Below are 18,639 nucleotides of genomic sequence, written 5' to 3' on the forward strand. Positions count from 1 at the left end.
GGAAACACTTACAGACTATTACACATTGGAGCAATAACAATATTAAATTGGCAAGTAGGCTCATAAATTATTACACCGCATACAATATAGCCGCGATCGGGGGAAATATTGTGAATATCTGTAATGAATAGGGAAACTTATCTTTATAAACATATTGGTTAAGAATACTTTGCTTCTGGTTATAAAGATACAATGTAACGAAATTATATTAATATTTATTGCTCTATGTCATAGTTACAATAACAAAATAATTTAAGACTGTCGGTATGTTGCGGTAAAAGCTTCTCAATGGGGTAATCCGAAATCCAAATCTCAGGTAAGCTTTTTAATTTTATTATGTAACTTGAACATCTGTGCGTATTAGAAATCAATTCTCATTTACTATGACCGTTAAAGAAAATATTTTGAGGAAGCTTTCACACATGAATACTTAAAAAAACTATTATAGGTATTATATGTCCGCCAATTCGCATTTAGCCAGTATCCTTGTCATGAGTTTTTACGTTTCGACAAATATGACTATTTTGGTATTTTTTACGTATTGGCCCATACAATTTCAAAGTTCTGACATAATCCGCCAGGGGCGCTGATTGGAAATTGTATGGGAAAATAATTAAAAAATACCAAAACAGTCATATTTATCAAAACATAAAAACTCATGGTAAGGGTAAAGCGCGTTGAACCATGTCTCAATTCCTCACTTTGAGAAGAGACCCGTGCCCAGCAGTGGGACAGTAACGTTTACAAACTTTCTACAAGCTCTATAGAAATATTTATTTGACGTTTTTCCCACTTCCCCATTTAATTTCTCGTGCGTGAAAATCTAATCGACATTTACGCTTAATTCTTCCATTCAAAGCCAGCCATGTGTGCATTTTATACGCTTTACTCGTTTGTAAAATATCCATCCTAATTTGAACATATCATATTTATATTTCGCCCTTTTTAGTAGGTATTACGCAATATTTATGTTATTACTTTTTATTATAATGTCCCATATTTAATTAAAACTTGTCAGGATAATAAAATTGTACAGTAGAGGTTATTTAAAATTAAAGATCAGAGGTTCAAACATTAGGTATAGTCAGCGCCAAACTGCTAGTCCGCTCTGAAGGTGTTGCGAGCAGGTGTAGTCATACAATTTGCTATGGCAACGCGATTCATTTCTCTATTCAGAGCGGACTAGTAGTTTTACGCGGACCTTACCTCGGACCACCCGATTAAGAGGCTCAGTTTCAACTTTCAACCACTTGTCACTGAGCGAAACATGTACATAGTTCAAATGATGTTAAACAATTTTTATAATCGTCGATGTAATACAGATGGACCCTTGTTGTTTTCTCTTAACACTAAGTAAGAATGCCTATAGGCAGAAATAGGTGTGGCGGTTGTGCCGCCGGAATCGAACCACAAAAAGTTCTACCACCTATATATATGTAATATTTGGACCGGTTAAGTACGTACCTGTTAAGGTTAAGTACCTTTTCTATTACGTTTAATCGGGTCTAAAGATATACCGGGAACAAGAATGTGATAATCGTAAAAACTAGACGATGAGGTTAAAGGTGCCCTCTCCACGGCCATAAAGTTATATAACATGCTTCACCCATTAAAGAAATTCATATGGACCACATAAATTATGCAATATTTATGTAGTTCATATGAACATAAACTATATAAACATTAGCAGTATATCATGTCAATGTAGAAATGTTACTATCATTAAGTGAATTCTTAAATGAATTCTTAAAAATATCGAAGACTAGTGGTGCCCGCGGCTTCGACCGCATTTTAAAGAAATAATATGACATACATAAAACAGAAAATTTGTACCTTCATTGGAATGACAATGGCGCCACCTGTCGAAAATTGGTCTTACCAACTCCCGAACCTTCGTGGGCTATTTCTTAGGCAACAACTTTGCTAAAGATCATCACTTGATCAAATGCATAGTTTACGATTCAATCCTTACTGATATCGATTAAAATAATCGACTTTTTGGTCCAAAAGATCGATTCTCCGATTAATCGATCTTAGATCGCCATCCCTTTTTCCCGTGGGATTTCCGGGATAAAAACTATCCTATGTCCTTTCTCGTGTTTTAGACTATCTGTACAAAATTTCATTAAAATCGGTTCAGTTGTTTAGGCGTGAAGAAGAGACAACCAGACAGACAGACAGACAGACAGAGTTACTTTAGGTTTTGGGATATTAATAGTGGGGATTATTTTTAATTCGATAAATAAATATTATTTACATTCATAATCTTATGTTAGGGTCAATTCAGGGTGGGTCAGATCCAGAGCAAGATATTAATTCATTATTTAGATATTTGTCTAGCCGGGGATGGAACTCGCAACCCACTTTGTATAAAACCGGTACCAATTTAGCGCACTCTAATTTTTCCAATAATTCTACCGTAACTCAAAAAATTCTTAATAAAAACTTACGATTTATGTTTTGATGAAGTAACGACAGTAGTTTCAACGTAATCAGAGAACGCTTTATCTATTTATCACTACGATATTAACAGACTACGTGACCTATCCACATTAATTTGAGAGCTAAGCTGTCGCAGGAAATTAAACTTAGTGTCCATTCACACGTAATACAACGCCACAAGCACACAACAACAACAAACCGATAACCCACGTATGTTTTGTATGATGCATATTCCAAATCGACAATGTGGCCATCCACGTTGTTGACATGTGATCTATACCATAATAGATCACATGTCAACAACAACGTAACAACATCATGAATAGCGAGCTCCTTGTATAGCAAAGATACGTTTTTGTAGTTACCATTGCAACTACAACACAACCAGATTACGGCTATAAGCAACACCCAGCAGCAGCTTTATTAATTATATGTAAAAATTATGACATTAAAAAAATTGAATAATTATTAAAAAAAAAAAACAAACCCACTGAGTTTCTTACCGGATCTTCTCAGTAGAGGTCGCGTTCCGATCCGGTAGTAGTTTAAGAAAAATATTGTACCTGACAATTTGTAAGTGCCGTCGTTGGCCTATACAAAATAAATATACTTCATTTCATTTCATTTCACCGTTCAGGAGTGGCTGACTACACTGTGTAAATATACGTTTTTGTGGCTACCACGAAGCAGCCACATCGCATCCACAATGCGCTACAACCGCAACCGTGCAAGTCATCAACAACCTATTACTGTCCCACTGCTGGGCACGGGTCTTCTCTCATAATGAGAAGGATTAGGCCATAGTCCACCGCGCTGGCCAAGTGCGTATTGGTAGACTTCACATACCTTAGATATTTTATTTTTATAAATCTCAGGTATGCAGGTTTCCTCACGGTGTTTTCCTTCACCGTTTAGCAAGTGATAATAATTAATTACGCACATAACTTTAAAAAATCAGAGGTGCGTGCGTCGGATTTGAACCCCGGACACCTCGATCGAGAGGCCGAGTTTCTTAACCACTAGGCTATCACTGCTTCTATCACTGTGTACCTACAAGTAACCAACTATTCTATAACATAGATTCCATTTTGTTGTTACCACCGTACAGCCACAATGCAACCAAAACCTAACCACAAGCGACACCGGAGTTGAATGACCGACTAGGCTGTAGCAAATATATATTTTTGTAGCAACCACAAAGCAACCCCTGTCACCGACTTTTTGTTGTTGTCGTGTGGTTTGCTTCTAGTACGTGTGTATAGCCACTTTAAATTACCAAGCTTTGTCATCTCCGCTTCATTACTTTGCAACGTTATTGTACAATATAATTTAACTTAACCAGACGAGAGCTTACGTCTGGTTAAGTTGGTTATAAATTGTGCAAATTATTAGTTGAAAGCTTCCCTTAATATTAAGTGATATTTTAATGCAAATGACTGTATGGTTTTAAGTTGAGTAATATAACGGAAAGTTTACGATTTTAGTTTATATAATTCACATATAGTTATTATACATAAAATGTATTAGAAAATATACAGTACAAATAATGCTATACTAAACAATGAAAATTAAAATACTTTATTTGTTTACCAAATTGCGACGTCACAAAAAACTTAAAACTAAATAATTATAAAGTAGGTTACATTTTTTAAATCGGTTGTTATAAATGTTTGAATACATTGTGGTCATTGTGGTAATGGATAATGTTTTAAAAACGACTATAATCTGCTACACAAGCGTAATAATTTGTATTTACTTAGTATTGTACGTAATATTGATATAGAGTTTGAGGTTTAAATTTAATCCAACAATATTATTTGAACAAAGTATCAGGAGGCACGGCAGTGCCTCCGCCAAGTCGAGCCAAAAAAAGCGGCACGGCCGTAGCATTCTTTTCTCGAAGCAATTCGGCCCATTTTTGACCCCCTGTAACTTCGTTGCATATGAAGCTAGAAGCCTGAATTTTCAGGAGCCAAGCAAACATTGTATAGACATAACATATTTCCATCAAAAAGTTGATAGTCATTTCAAAATAAAATATAAAGGTTTATATTGCTTGGGATATGGGTGCTACAAATGCTTTAACGTTATCACAAACGTCATGAAATATAGCTTAATTATTATCTGATAGACTTTTGTTACGAACATGAGGCATTCTGGACACGTTAATACTATATATGTATAAGGGCCATTTCATATCAATTCGTTCTTATGTGTACAGTACTGATGCATTGGTGTCATGTGTATTTTACTCATTATACGAGTATGCCTCCGACTCCATTAACTTTCGGTCCTACATAATGTGGACGCGCGCTAAAGTAAATAATAATGTAGCGCTCTCGAAACAAGGTGAGTGTAGGAGACCGATTATGTAATTGTATTTTTTTTATATAATAATATAGGAGTAGCAGACGAGCATGCAATCCACCTAATGGTAAGTGGCTACTGCCGCCCATAGACATCTGTAATCAACCTCAGATAGGATTAGATATACCTACCTGAGGTCGGCCACAGATGCGCCGCTACTCCTGAAGACTAAGCTGGAACGCCTCGGAAAAGTATGTCTCCCTTACTACACCCTTCTAAACGGAACATAGCAGCGCCTAACACTGCTGTTATTAGGCAGAAATAGGTGTGGCGGTGGTGCCGCCGGAGTCGAACCACAAAAGGTTCTACCACCTTCAAAAACCGATAAGTCTAATAGATAAACCGGTAAGATAGTTTACTGATAAGTCCATAGATAAGTAAAGATTACTCACTCCTAACAAGAAAATGTACCCAGTTTTGAGAATTGAAATAGTTGCGTAAAACAGTTTTGCCACGTCTCCGTGCTAAAATGTCCCATAAATATTGCATATAGCGTAGCGCATTTTATATAATATTGGTTAGGTCACTATCTACTACGTATCGGTGTGCGGAGTGCCTTAATTTAAAATGCCTCCAAATAATCCATTAGTCTTTGACACAGGCTGGCAGCGAGCTCTCTCTTTTTCATAGCCAATCTGACGCGACAGATAAAAAATGACTGCAATAAAAAATGTTCAACTGACAGTTTTATGCTGTTTCCATTATTAAAACTATTTTGCCAATATTTTAAATTATTGTTGTTTACTATTAAACATACAGTTTACTGAAAGTAAACAATGTACTGTAAATTTAACACGTTCAGTATTTTATGTGCCGATTGTATGATGGATTGCGTGCATTGTAACAGATGTATAAAATAAAGGATCTCAAGCGAAGTCGAGAGGTGGATGGGTGACTATTAGTGGAAAATTTAACTGTCCTTAGGAGGGCACATAGGGCTGTCGTTCCGATTGTTACAATGGAATGTCGATAAACCTTGTATGTTTTTATTTTTATGGTTTAATAACAACTTCTAATATCTTTCAACTTTTGCGCAGAAAAATATTTTCCGGGTAAAAAGAAGCTTATCTTCCCATAAAGTCATTTATCATTGTGTGAAGTTTCCCGAAATATAAGCTCCCAATAGATAAAACTAACATGTGTGCAGTTCACACATGGTAGAAAAGCCCCTTCAAAACATTAAGTTTTGATGAAATGGGACAAATATGTTATAAGTATTTTGTATGTCATTCTCTCAAAGACTAAATCTTGTAGATATGTGTTTCTCTGCTTTAATGTGCAGTTTCAAATCACAACGGTACTGAACCATAATAATAATTGTATTTTTAGTATTTGTTATATTAGCAATAGTATAGAAGTAAGTGAAGCGTTGTGACCATTTAAAGTTTCTGTAGATAAACAGAAAATAACTGAAAAAATCCTTGTATCTCCCTGTAGTTTATTCTAAACTCTTTGAATTTTAGCATTGTTTGTTATACCGGCTACGGCGATCACTATGTAAAAACATTATATAAAAACCTATTACGGCTCAAGAGATTCTGTGACCGACTAATAGTCAGAACCTTAGTAATAGGGCCCTGTTTTTAGTATAACTCTAATAATTCGAAATAGGACTTTGTTTTCCTTTACATACGTAATACACGCAAACCTCAAAGTATGGATAGGAAAATCTATCAGTCCCAACTTTGAAGCATAAGTTGCGTAGTCTATTATCTAAGATACTCCACGTAATAGGGTGGGTAGGTCAATCATCTAGAACGTGACCTATCGCTGTGTGCCATAACCTAGTTCTTATATCATCTTCGCCTCATTTCATAATGATTTCATTGGTCGAATTCCTTGGGTATATTTTGATTAATTTTAGGCTGTTACATGAATGTTTGTTATTATTTGAGTTTCTTATTATAGATATAAATTCGTTCACATACACACACTGTTTGACGTTCTTTGATTGACGTTCTTTATTTAACATATAATTTACTTTATGTCACAAATAGATGTCTCTGTACCAAAATTAGAACACGGTGACGAGATTTTTTACTGGGCATATATATACCCCAAAGAAATAAATATCAGTGCTCATTTGGAAAAGTTGTTTCATTGCGTTTGCTCCCCTTTGGACCCTTGGACATTATTTTGGGCCTTACGAGTCGGATATTAAGACCAGTTTTCCATGTCCGGGACCAATTTTTGTTAGGGCACAGAAACCAGTGGCCAATTGTCACTGAAGTGCCTGAGTGCTGCACGAGTTGCAGCCTCACCCCAGCAGCGACCGCCGAAGGTGCTGCCGCGCGTCACTCCGAGCAAGGAGTCGACGGACTGTTCTGGCAGAGGGTGCCACTTGGAGGTGGTGTCCACTGTCTATCAAGGAAGCAGACGCAATAAGATGTGGAATCGGATGAAGCCTTAAATGGAATATCAAGTGGAGTAAACAACAAAGGTGGTTACTTGGCAACAGCGTGAGTTGACTTTGAATAATTTGTGCTGTGCTCAAACAATTTTCGCCGTTATCGTTTCGGTCAGTAGAGTCATTTTATTGTGTGTCCATTACTAAATACTTGTAATTTTTTAGTTAGGTAGAAATTGGACTTAGAATATTTTCATTAAAATTGTTCAGACGTGGAATCCATGTCCAATTTTCTATTTCTTTAAATTAATTTTAAAAACACTTGTAAAACTTGCAATTTTCTTTCCTTAATATGTTTGTGCTGTGCTGATTTTAGTTTAAGTCAAAAACACTTGTAATTTTTTCGGTTCAACGAAAATACAATATTTAAATTTAAAATAATTATACAATTATGGAGTCTTTCCTGAAGGTCCAGTTTGAGAACAAAAAGTTAATTGAGAAGGCGAGAATTAATTTTAAAAAATCACCAAAGGATAGGCTTACTCAAGTCTATCTAGAAACGCGATTAGAATCACTTGAAGACCGCTGGAAAGATTTCATTAAAATCCATAAAAATATTATAGAATTAGCTACTGATGAAGATTTAAATAATTCATATTTTACAAAGGAAATGTATGACCAAACAGAGGAATTTTATTTTGTATATAAGACTGAGTTAAAAGAGTGTATGCGTGGTAGCACGTCTGTAAGTAGTGAAGGTAAACAGGTTAAAGTAAATAATAGTAATGTAAAGTTACCAAAAATTTCTTTGCCAACATTTTCAGGACAATACACAGAATGGACGACGTTCCGTGATTTGTTTCTGTCACTTATTGATAAAAATGATGCATTAGATGACGTTCAGAAGTTACATTATTTAAAGAGTCATTTATCAGGGGAAGCAGAACAACTGCTACGCCACACTCCAGTAACTGCTTCGAATTATAAAGAATGTTGGTCAATTTTAACAAAGCGTTATAATAATAAACGGTTTTTGTCTAATTGTATGTTAAAACGTCTTTTTAATCAACCGACAATTTCCAAAGAATCTTCATTAGCAATAAAAAATCTGTTAGATACTACTGTGGATTGTCTTCATGGCTTGCGCACACTTGATATTAATCTTAACTCTTGGGATACTATTATTGTTTTTATTATAAGTGCAAAACTAGATTTTGAGTCTCGTAAGCTATGGGAGTCACAGATTAGCGCAGGCGACGAACTAGCTACATTTGATGATTTCAAAGATTTTTTAGAATCTAGGTTTAGATCGTTAGAGTACTTAGATAGTAAGCCGGAAAAGCCTAATGTCAACCGATATAATACAAAGTCATTCCATATAGCTTCTCAAATATGTATGTTATGTTCCGGTGACCATAAGTTATGCCATTGCAAGGACTTTGCAAAAAAGGACACTGACTCTCGTCGTGAGTTCGCTCGAGTTAATAAAATATGTTTTAATTGTTTGTCTAAAACTCACAATGTTTATTCTTGCCGCCAAGCCACTAGATGCCATTTATGTAAGAAAAGGCATCACACACTACTCCACCCTAAATCTATCACCACTGCTGCAACAATTAATACAAATAATTCTGTTGCACCAGTAGCCGCATCGACCAACCAAAATGAGCCCACCGCTGGTGTATGTTGTTACGCAGATGTTCACAACCATGGACTGTTAGCCACAGCCTTGGTCGACGTCGAGTCAAAGACTGGATCACCTATTGTCTTAAGGGCCCTGATGGATCAGGGCTCTCAGGTCTCTTTTATTACAGAGTCCTCGGTTCAGTTGCTCGGCCTGAAGAAAACATCAGCTCACACTGACATTATCCGACTAGGTGATGATGAAGGTGCTACAATGCCCTCTAGATGGATAGTAAGTTTGAAAATACAATCACGCCTAGATCCCAATTTTGTTTTACCCGTCAGTGCTTATGTGTTGAGAAGACTCACATCACTTCTTCCTGAAAGGAAGATTATTCAGGTTTTACCATCATCGTTTGCATCCTTGGAATTAGCTGACCCATCGTTCGATACTCCTGGGAAGATTGATTTACTGTTGAGTACGCGTGTAGTGGGCGAGATTCTTCAGGAAGGTTTAGTTAAAGGTCCGCCTGGTACACCTATTGCGCAGAAAACTAAGCTTGGGTGGATTTTATCAGGCGAAGTCAGCAAAACGATGACAGTACCAGTATGTTGCAGCGTAGTCGCACGTACAAATGTTGACGAGCTTTTGCGAAAGTTTTGGGAGTTAGATTCCGACGAGTCTTCAACCCGACATCAGGCCATACTGACAGAAGAAGAGCAGAGATGCGAAGACTTCTACTCTAGCTCAACTATACGTGATGCTACCGGAAGATACATTGTAAAGCTGCCCTTCAAATCTGAAGAGCCGCAGAGTCAATATGGTAGATCAGAGGAGATAGCTCGAAAACGTTTCCACATACTGGAGAAGAAGTTTATGAAAAATCCTGAACTGGGAATGCAGTACAAGTCTGTCATTCAAGAGTATCTTCAACTGGGACATGCTGAGATTGTTCCCCAGTCGGAAATTGAGAAGATTGCGGTATATCTACCGCATCACGCCGTGGTACGCGAAGATAAGAGTACCACTAAGGTCAGGGTCGTCTTCGACGCTTCTTGTTCGGGATGCAATGGAGTTTCGTTGAATGATGATTTGATGGTAGGCCCTACCTTACAACCCGATTTACGTCATACCATCATGCGTTGGCGTTGCCATCCAATATGTTTAGTTGCTGACATCGTGAAGATGTATCGTCAAATAAAAGTGTCCGACGAACATGTGGATTATCAGCGTATCTTATGGCGCGAAAGCCCAGATACTGAATTGCTACATTTGAGGTTATTACGTGTCACATTTGGTACGTCCTCAGCTCCTTACCTTGCAGTTCGCACTCTTCAACAGGTAGCATATGATGAAGGAAAAGATTTCCCTTTAGTGTCAGAACGAGTTTTAAAGGACTTCTACGTTGATGATTTTCTCTCAGGTTGTGAATCTGTGGTGGAAGGTGAACAGATTTATCATCAAATGAATGAGATGCTCGGTCGAGGAGGTTTCCAGCTTCAGAAGTGGTCGAGCAATAGCAACGATCTTCTGACTAAATTACAATCCTCCGAATCGAAAGATGACGAAACTCTTCATTTTGAAATAAATGCGTCTTTGAAAATTTTAGGATTGAAGTGGAACAGAAGTTCAGACGAATTCCAGTATGCTGTCCATCTCCCTCCACTGGAGACACCCGTAACCAAGCGAAGGGTGATCTCTGATATCGCACGCCTTTACGATCCTCTTGGTTGGATTGCACCTGTAATAATAACAGCTAAGGTGTTCATCCAACGACTGTGGCTCTCAGGCATTGATTGGGATGAAGAATTGCCTAATTGCCTATTAAGAGATTAGCTGGATTACAGAAGTAACCTTCATAATCTTCAGAGCTTTCGTCTGCCAAGATGGATTCATACAAGTCGTCAAGACAAGTCTCTTGAATTGCACGGGTTCTGCGATGCTTCTTTAAATGCATACTCAGCTGTGGTCTACACGCGATCTATTGATTCGAATGGCTATGTTCACGTCAGTCTAGTAGCCTCGAAAACTAAAGTGGCTCCCATCAAACAGGTTTCTATACCACGTTTGGAATTGTGCGGCGCTGTGCTGCTTTCAAAACTTCTGCTAGAAGTTTCAGACACTTTAGGAATTGTGAGGGATAATATACAGGCTTGGACTGATTCTTCAGTGGTACTTGCTTGGTTGAGTAGCCACCCCAGTCGTTGGAAAACGTTCATAGGCAATCGAGTGTCAGAGATTCTTAGAGTTATGAATAATAATCAATGGTTTCATGTCCAGTCAAAGGAAAACCCAGCAGACTGCGCGTCACGTGGAGTGAATCCATGTGACTTAGACAAACTTGATCTATGGGTGTCCGGACCTAGTTGGCTTAGAAATGAAGTGATTGAATATAAGAAGAGTTCATTACTTGATACTAATTTAGAAGAAAGAAAATCAAATGTTGTAGTTAATTTAGTGAAAGAGCAAGGGGAAAAAGATGATTTTATATCGAGATTTTCAACTTTACAGAGATTAACCCGAGTAACTGCTTATTGTAGAAGATTTTTGAAATTAAAAAATAAATCAAAATTTACTTCGAATTTAACTTTTAATGAAATAAATGAAGCTTTATTAACGTGTATTAGAAAATGTCAATTTGATTATTTTGGAGATGAGATAAATAATTTGAAGACAACAGGTAAAGTCAATAAGAAAGGAAAGATCAATTCATTGTGTCCTTATTTGGACCATGATAACATTTTAAGAGTTGGTGGTAGATTGCAACAGGCTGATCTTCAACCGGACATGAAACACCCGATTATTATTCCACATAAGTCTCACCTCACTACACTATTAATATCTGACGCTCATGAACGTACGTTACACGGAGGACCCCAATTAGCTCTTAATTATCTGAGAACAAGGTATTGGATTATTTGCGCAAAGGGTGTTGTTCGGCAATATATACACAAATGTGTGACTTGCATGCGTTACTCAGCTCGATCCTATCAACCATTAATGGGACAGTTGCCTGCTTCAAGAGTTAACGCTAGCCGACCTTTCCGTCAAAGTGGAGTAGACTACGCAGGCCCAATTAGCATTAGACCTACAAAGGGTCGGGGCTATCATTCCACCAAGGGATACATATGCTTGTTCGTATGTATGGCGACTCGGGCTATCCACTTAGAAGTGGTAAGTGATATGACGTCGCAAGCATTTATATCCGCCTTTAAGCGATTTACAGCCAGAAGAGGCCGCTGTGAAGACCTGTGGAGTGACAACGGCACTACCTTTGTAGGTGCTAATAAGGAGTTGAAGAACTTACTTCACTTGGAAAGGTCTGGCATATCTACCGACATCGCAGATTGGCTGGCAACCAATGGCACCAGCTGGCACTTCATTCCACCTCACTCTCCGAATTTCGGAGGGCTCTGGGAGGCTGGAATTAAGTCCACAAAACATCATCTTCGACGCATCATTGGCACCAGCACTCTAACATTCGAGGAGATGACCACGGTTCTTGCACAAATCGAGGCGTGTCTAAACTCTAGGCCCCTCTCTGCTATCAGCTGTTCTGCAGAGGATCCATGTCCTTTAACCCCTGGACATTTTTTGGTTGGGGAACCGTTATTACTTGTCCCTGATGCTAATTTTGAAAATTCAAATATAAGCACCTTAAAAAGGTGGCATTTGACTCAACGTATGGTCCAGGACTTTTGGCGCAGATGGTCTCGTGAATATCTAGTTCAATTTCATCAACGACATAAATGGTCACGCAATTCGCCTGAACCAAACGTGGGTGATGTAGTGTTAGTCATTGAGGATGACTTGCCTCCTGCAAGATGGCTTCACGGGCTTATTGTCGAAAAACATTGCGGTCCAGATCACATTACGAGAGTCGTGTCTTTACGTTGCAAAGGGTCTATAATAAAAAGACCTATTTCAAAACTAATTGTATTACCCATAGCATGTTAAAAAATCATATTTTCTTATTAGATTATTCTATGGTGTAATTTTAAGGCTATTATTTTTATTTCAATTGAATGTTTTTTAATTTAATTTAAGTTATTGAATTGTATACAGTCCACTTATTTCGAAGTGCCCAATTGTCAACGTTTTTCATGGTGGGCGGTAATTTGGAGACATGATGTACTTAATTAACTTTAAGATTATGGACATTTTGTCCATGGTGGGCGGAATGTTTGACGTTCTTTGATTGACGTTCTTTATTTAACATATAATTTACTTTATGTCACAAATAGATGTCTCTGTACCAAAATTAGAACACGGTGACGAGATTTTTTACTGGGCATATATATACCCCAAAGAAATAAATATCAGTGCTCATTTGGAAAAGTTGTTTCATTGCGTTTGCTCCCCTTTGGACCCTTGGACACACACTAAAACACAGACACACCTACATAACATATTCATACCATTTCTTTATCTTATTTTATGTTGTTTATTTATTTATTACTAGAAAGTCAAATTTTATACAATATTCATATTTGTTTAATAAGGATTATTTTGTTGTAGAATTGTATAAAATCACGTTAGTCATTAAATGTTTTACTAGTATATTATTTATATGTACTTCTCCTGTGTCCAAAGGTGGGCGTAAATAGCTGCAACACAGTTTTATAACTATAGCAGCTGTTTATGAATTTAATTGCTTGTCTGTATATAGGTATGATGAATAAATCTTTGAAAAAAAAATCTTACTTTTCTAGATAGTAATCTTTGTGGTTTGAATGTGTGTATTTGTGTGGTAGTATCGATACTTATTCTTTTTTGTAAAACAATTGTAGGAAGCCGTATTTTCTGATTTAATGGCAGTATGTCAGTAATATGACGCGTTACAACTTAATCCTCAGGGGAAGAAACATACGAGTATACTCAGTATATATAGTAGGCGTTATAATTTAGTCATACATATTTGTTGCAAATTCTCTACATCAGCCCAGGGTTGACTAGAGAATGCCATCAGGTATTATGTTTGCCCTTTTGTACATTTCTATGTAGATTTGGTGCAATACATTTTAAATAAATAAATACATATTTGATTTTTTTAAAGATTGAAGTAACCGGCAGAGACCGTTTTCCATCAGATGGACTACATGTTTCCTAATTCGACCAGATCCTTTAAAACTAAAGTGTGTAAGTTACAATGCTTCTTATAAGCAATCTACCTTAACTAACTTATTTGCTGAACGTCTTGTAAACCGAAATATAATTTCAGTACGAACAATTTATCTGCGGCAGCCCTATAGTATATAGTATATAGTATATAGTATATAGTATATAGTATATAGTATATAGTATATAGTATATAGTATATAGTATATAGTAGTATGGTATTAAAACATTTTGCTATACTCTAGTGCCGTGAAGTTAACCTAGTAACCTTCTAGGGAAATTAGGGCACTGATACCCGAAACACTGGCCCAAAGGGTTTCTGGTTGGGAATCTCTAACAACTAATATTATTTGGAAGAAAGTTTCTCAAATGAAATATTATTGTTGAAGTATTGAAAAATATAATTTTTAAACTATCATTGTAGTGAAAATATTGCACTTATTGTATTATAGTAGTAATATAGCTGGCTATACAACAAACTTTTTCTTTAGTCTTTTTATATAATATAAGAGTAGCAGACGAGCATGCAGTCCACCTGATGGTAATTGGCTACTGCCGCCCATGGACATCTGTAATCAACCCCAGATAGGATTAGATATTCCTACCTGAGGTCGGCCACAGATGCGCCGCTACCCCTGAGGACTAAGCTGGAACGCCTCGGAAAAGTCTGTCTCCCTTACCACACCCTTCAAACCAGAACACAGCAGCGCCTAACACTGCTGTTATTAGGTAGAAATAGGTGTGGCGGTGGTGGTAGACACACACAAACACACACACAAATCGTTCTCATTAGTAGGATGTTTAATTTGTGTAATCTTTGACAATCTTTAGCGTTATGATTTTTAACCGACTTCTTACTAATGCATTTTTAAGATTGAAACTTTTTTATAAGACTCAATTGTGGGATGACATTGTTAGTCTTCAGGAGTATTCGGTAACACATCTGTGATCGTAAAGTTGAACTCTTGTTCTTGGGTACATATTTGTTTATTTATATATTTACGAAATATGATGTTCATGAGCGGCACAGATCACTTAAAATCAGGCTAGTCCGCTCTGAATATAGAAATGAATCGCGTCGCCATAGTAAATTGTATGACTACACCTGCTCGCAACAACTTCAGAGCGGACTAGCAGTTTGGCGCGGACTATACTAAACTATATTCTTGTTATACTTCAATCAAATCAAAACTTAGTAGATACTGTTTAAGACAATATATTAGAGAGTACGTAATAAAAATTACTTACGTAAGCTTTAGTGAGGGTTTAAAAGCAATAACGACTTTATTCCATCTAAAGGTTTTCCACTCCCAAGGCTCTCGATAAACCGATTTCTATTACCCCTTAAGAGGTTCGCCCGCCCTTCCCCAGACCTCAATAGCGAAATTAAGGTACTTGACGGGAAAGTTTTTCTAATTAGTGTAAAGTGCCCTTCAGTTCTTTGTACGTCAAGTATTGATTTATTAATTTCATAATATGTAGTTTATTTGTGAAGAAAGCAGAATTTTTAATAAGAAAATTATTCTTAATAATTTAAATATTTTGTTTTATAATTTATATTCTATTGTTTGCTGTTGTTTGTTATTATAAAAACGCAAAATAAGGATAATTCTAATTGTTATTTGTTATTTATAGTGAGAAATTCATCGTATTAAAAACGTAGAAAATATTCAAAGCATTAAAATACTGTAATAGTTAAAATATTGTTCAAAAGATTTATGTTTGAATATTTATATTATATCTTCATATTGATGCATCAAACATAGTGTCGATAACCATTCGAAATGGCGGTCATGAATGGCGTGAAATCTCAATACAAATTAACTATTTAAGTATTACCGATCTGTGATCACACATCCATTTCACTGAACTGAAGTTAAATTAATTTTGTGGGTGTCAAAGTGTTGGTTATTGCCGGCTGCATGCCCATTTGTGCAATGCTTGGATGGCAAGGCATGTATGTAATTGTATGAGTCCCGAATTACATAAATCTGTAATTGACTACTGGCTTTTGGGTAGGTGACATCCGTTATTAACCTATCGATAAACTCATAATTATATCGATATCGATCGATCCCGATTTTTGAAAATTCAAAAAAGTTACTTTAGCGTAAAAAAGAGTCACCTGTATTCCAAAGCAATATCATAAAAAACATACTTCCATACAGAAAAAAGTTTTTTGGTATGTGAGATCAATTCACTGAATCGAATCATTGTGCATTAAAATAATAAAAAAGTTATATATTGATCCAAATATTATTATTATATCTCAGATATAGCCAACCCTAAGCTATTGATGCGATATTTCCGTTTCTGCTATTTCTAGTTTATTACCATTTTGGATGCAGCTTTAACCTTTAACCACTAGCATTGACACGAAATCTGTTTTAGCTATTTATATACCGTAATGCACTTATTCTGAGATAAACTTTAAGTAATACCTACATGCAAATTTTGTATTGATAAATAGTTTATAAGGTTTAGATGTATTTTAAGGTGGTAGAACCCTTTGTGGTTCGACTCCGGCGGCACCACCGCCACACCTATTTCTACCTAATAACAGCAGTGTTAGGTGCTGCTGTGTTCCGGTTTGAAGGGTGTGTAAGGCGTTCCAGCTTAGTCCTCAGGGGTAGCGGCACATCTGTGGCCGACCTCAGGTAGGAATATCTAATCCTATCTGGGGTTGATTACAGATGTCTATGGGCGGCAGTAGCCACTTACCATCAGGTGGACTGCATGCTCGTCTGCTACTCTTATATTATATAAAAAAGGCATACTTCCTTGAAACGTTCCAACTTAGTCTTAGGAGTAGCAAGGCATCTGTGGCTGGCCTTAGGTAGGACTTTAATGATATCTAGGGTTGGTTTGAGACGTCCATGGGCGGCAGTAGACTCTGACGTGTGGTCTGCGTGCTGTTACTTTTATATGCTATTATTTTTATAAAAAGAACATGTGTAGAATTATTATTATTACCGACACATATATCACTGTGTCGTTGGTTTAATATAATGCATGAAAAATATATTATACTCATTTATTTTTCATATATCATGGTTTATTTGAAATCATAATCTGATTAAAATAATTCATTTTACGTCGAGCCATCCACAGACAGATAAACAAAGAGTTAAAAGTTTATACGTAAAAATATTAACTACAAACCCTTTGTTAAGTAAACATATAACACCTCGATGAAAAACATTTGTTTTAATATTGCACACACCGCAGGTACACAATGCAAAGACCCATTCACACTTACCACAATCCCATTACACAACAGCAAATGAGCAGTAATAGCCTAGTGGTTAAGAAACTCTGCCTCTCGATCGAGGGAACTGAGGTTCAAATCCCAGGCACGCACCTCTGATTTTTCAAAGTTATGTGCGTATTAAAAATTAATTATCACTTGCTAAACGGTGAAGGAAAACATCGTGAAACCTGCATATCTGAGAGATTAAAAAAAAAAACCAAAACTCAAAGGTATGTGAAGTCTACCAATACGCACTAGGCCAGCGCGTTGGACTATGGCCTAATCCTTCTCATTATGAGAGGAGACCCGTGCCCATCAGTGGGACAGTAATGGGTTGTTGATGAAGTAGCGGTTACTTGTGAATAGCATCACATAAATTTCTTGTAGTTGTGTTGTGCTAACTATAAAAAGAGAAACTATAAACTGTGAAAAAAAGACCCGATTGCATAAAAACAAAGCCTATGCACCTCCCACAATTACTTCTTCTTCTTCATGTGGGCTCTTCACTACTGAAGGTTGTCCGTTAGTTTGTTGAACCTCTCTCTGCCCATGGCCAGGCGAAAGAGTTGTTTGACAGAGGTGATGCCTGTCCACTCCCTGATGTTTTTCAGCCACGACTTTATTTGTTTTTTCACACAATTTAGACGAATCTAATCCAAAAACCCGACACCTCGTGTGTTAAATCGATATTACACGTCAAATATTTTGGGCTACAGTGTACCAAACTATGAGACATACCTATAAGTATAGGCACGAAAAATATTACCCTCTACTAATAGTCAGGTAAAAACGTGTCTTTGCAATACATTTGCCGGCATCACATGTGCGATGTTGCTTGTAGAGATCTGGTCAGTATTGTCCACGCTATTGATATTGGCGGAAAATGTAGTCCGTGTGCATTAAACAATGCATCTTTATACAAATATTTATTGTGTGGTAATTCATATTCATACAGAACACTATTTACGGTGTTGTGGTACGTGTGAATGGCCAACAGTCCCGCTCTACAGCCCGCATTTATTAACTTTAATCGATTTACATTCCCACGTCTCGTCTGAACTGTTCGTTAGTATTGATTGTCTATTTCATATTTATATGGCATTCGTAACGAGAATTTTGATTGAAATCGGTTTTTCAAATGTTTTTTGTGATGACATTTGGTTGAAGCTGAGTTATTTTAGTGCACAAGTCAGCCGGTATTCCCACTAGTCCGTGCTTTACGCCACAAATATGTTTCGTGGTGGTCGTCGAACCGTACCGTACTTTCTAAATAAAGTTACATAAGTAATGATTATTTACAAAAGGGTATAATCGATTTTTTTAAACGTTGATTTATAATAAATAATAATGTTGTATTATAAAAGTGGTAATAAGCCAAGAATTGGCTGTATCAAAGATTGATATAACAGTTCTGACTCGATCCTTGAAATATAAAACAGGAAAATATTCCATTCACCAAGAAAGTAACAAAACATAATACAAGATAGAAGA

At 36.7% G+C, this 18,639-nt stretch overlaps 2 protein-coding genes across 2 annotated transcripts in view; both read left to right on the forward strand.

The window, feature by feature from the left end:
- Window positions 1-18,639, forward strand: part of Ptp36E (protein tyrosine phosphatase 36E) — a 235,923-nt gene that overhangs the window by 37,458 nt on the left and 179,826 nt on the right. The window lies entirely within an intron of this gene.
- LOC140752557 (uncharacterized) lies at window positions 8,937-12,258 on the forward strand. Its single transcript, XM_073086896.1, has 3 exons — window positions 8,937-10,457; window positions 11,061-11,303; window positions 12,127-12,258. Exons 1-3 carry the CDS (start codon window positions 8,937-8,939, stop codon window positions 12,256-12,258), a joined length of 1,896 nt encoding a protein of 631 aa, XP_072942997.1.

The sequence above is a fragment of the Epargyreus clarus genome, unplaced genomic scaffold (assembly GCF_041222505.1).
Source record: "Epargyreus clarus isolate Ecla_fem2 unplaced genomic scaffold, WU_Ecla_fem_2.2 ptg000024l, whole genome shotgun sequence".
Lineage (NCBI taxonomy): Eukaryota > Metazoa > Arthropoda > Insecta > Lepidoptera > Hesperiidae > Epargyreus > Epargyreus clarus.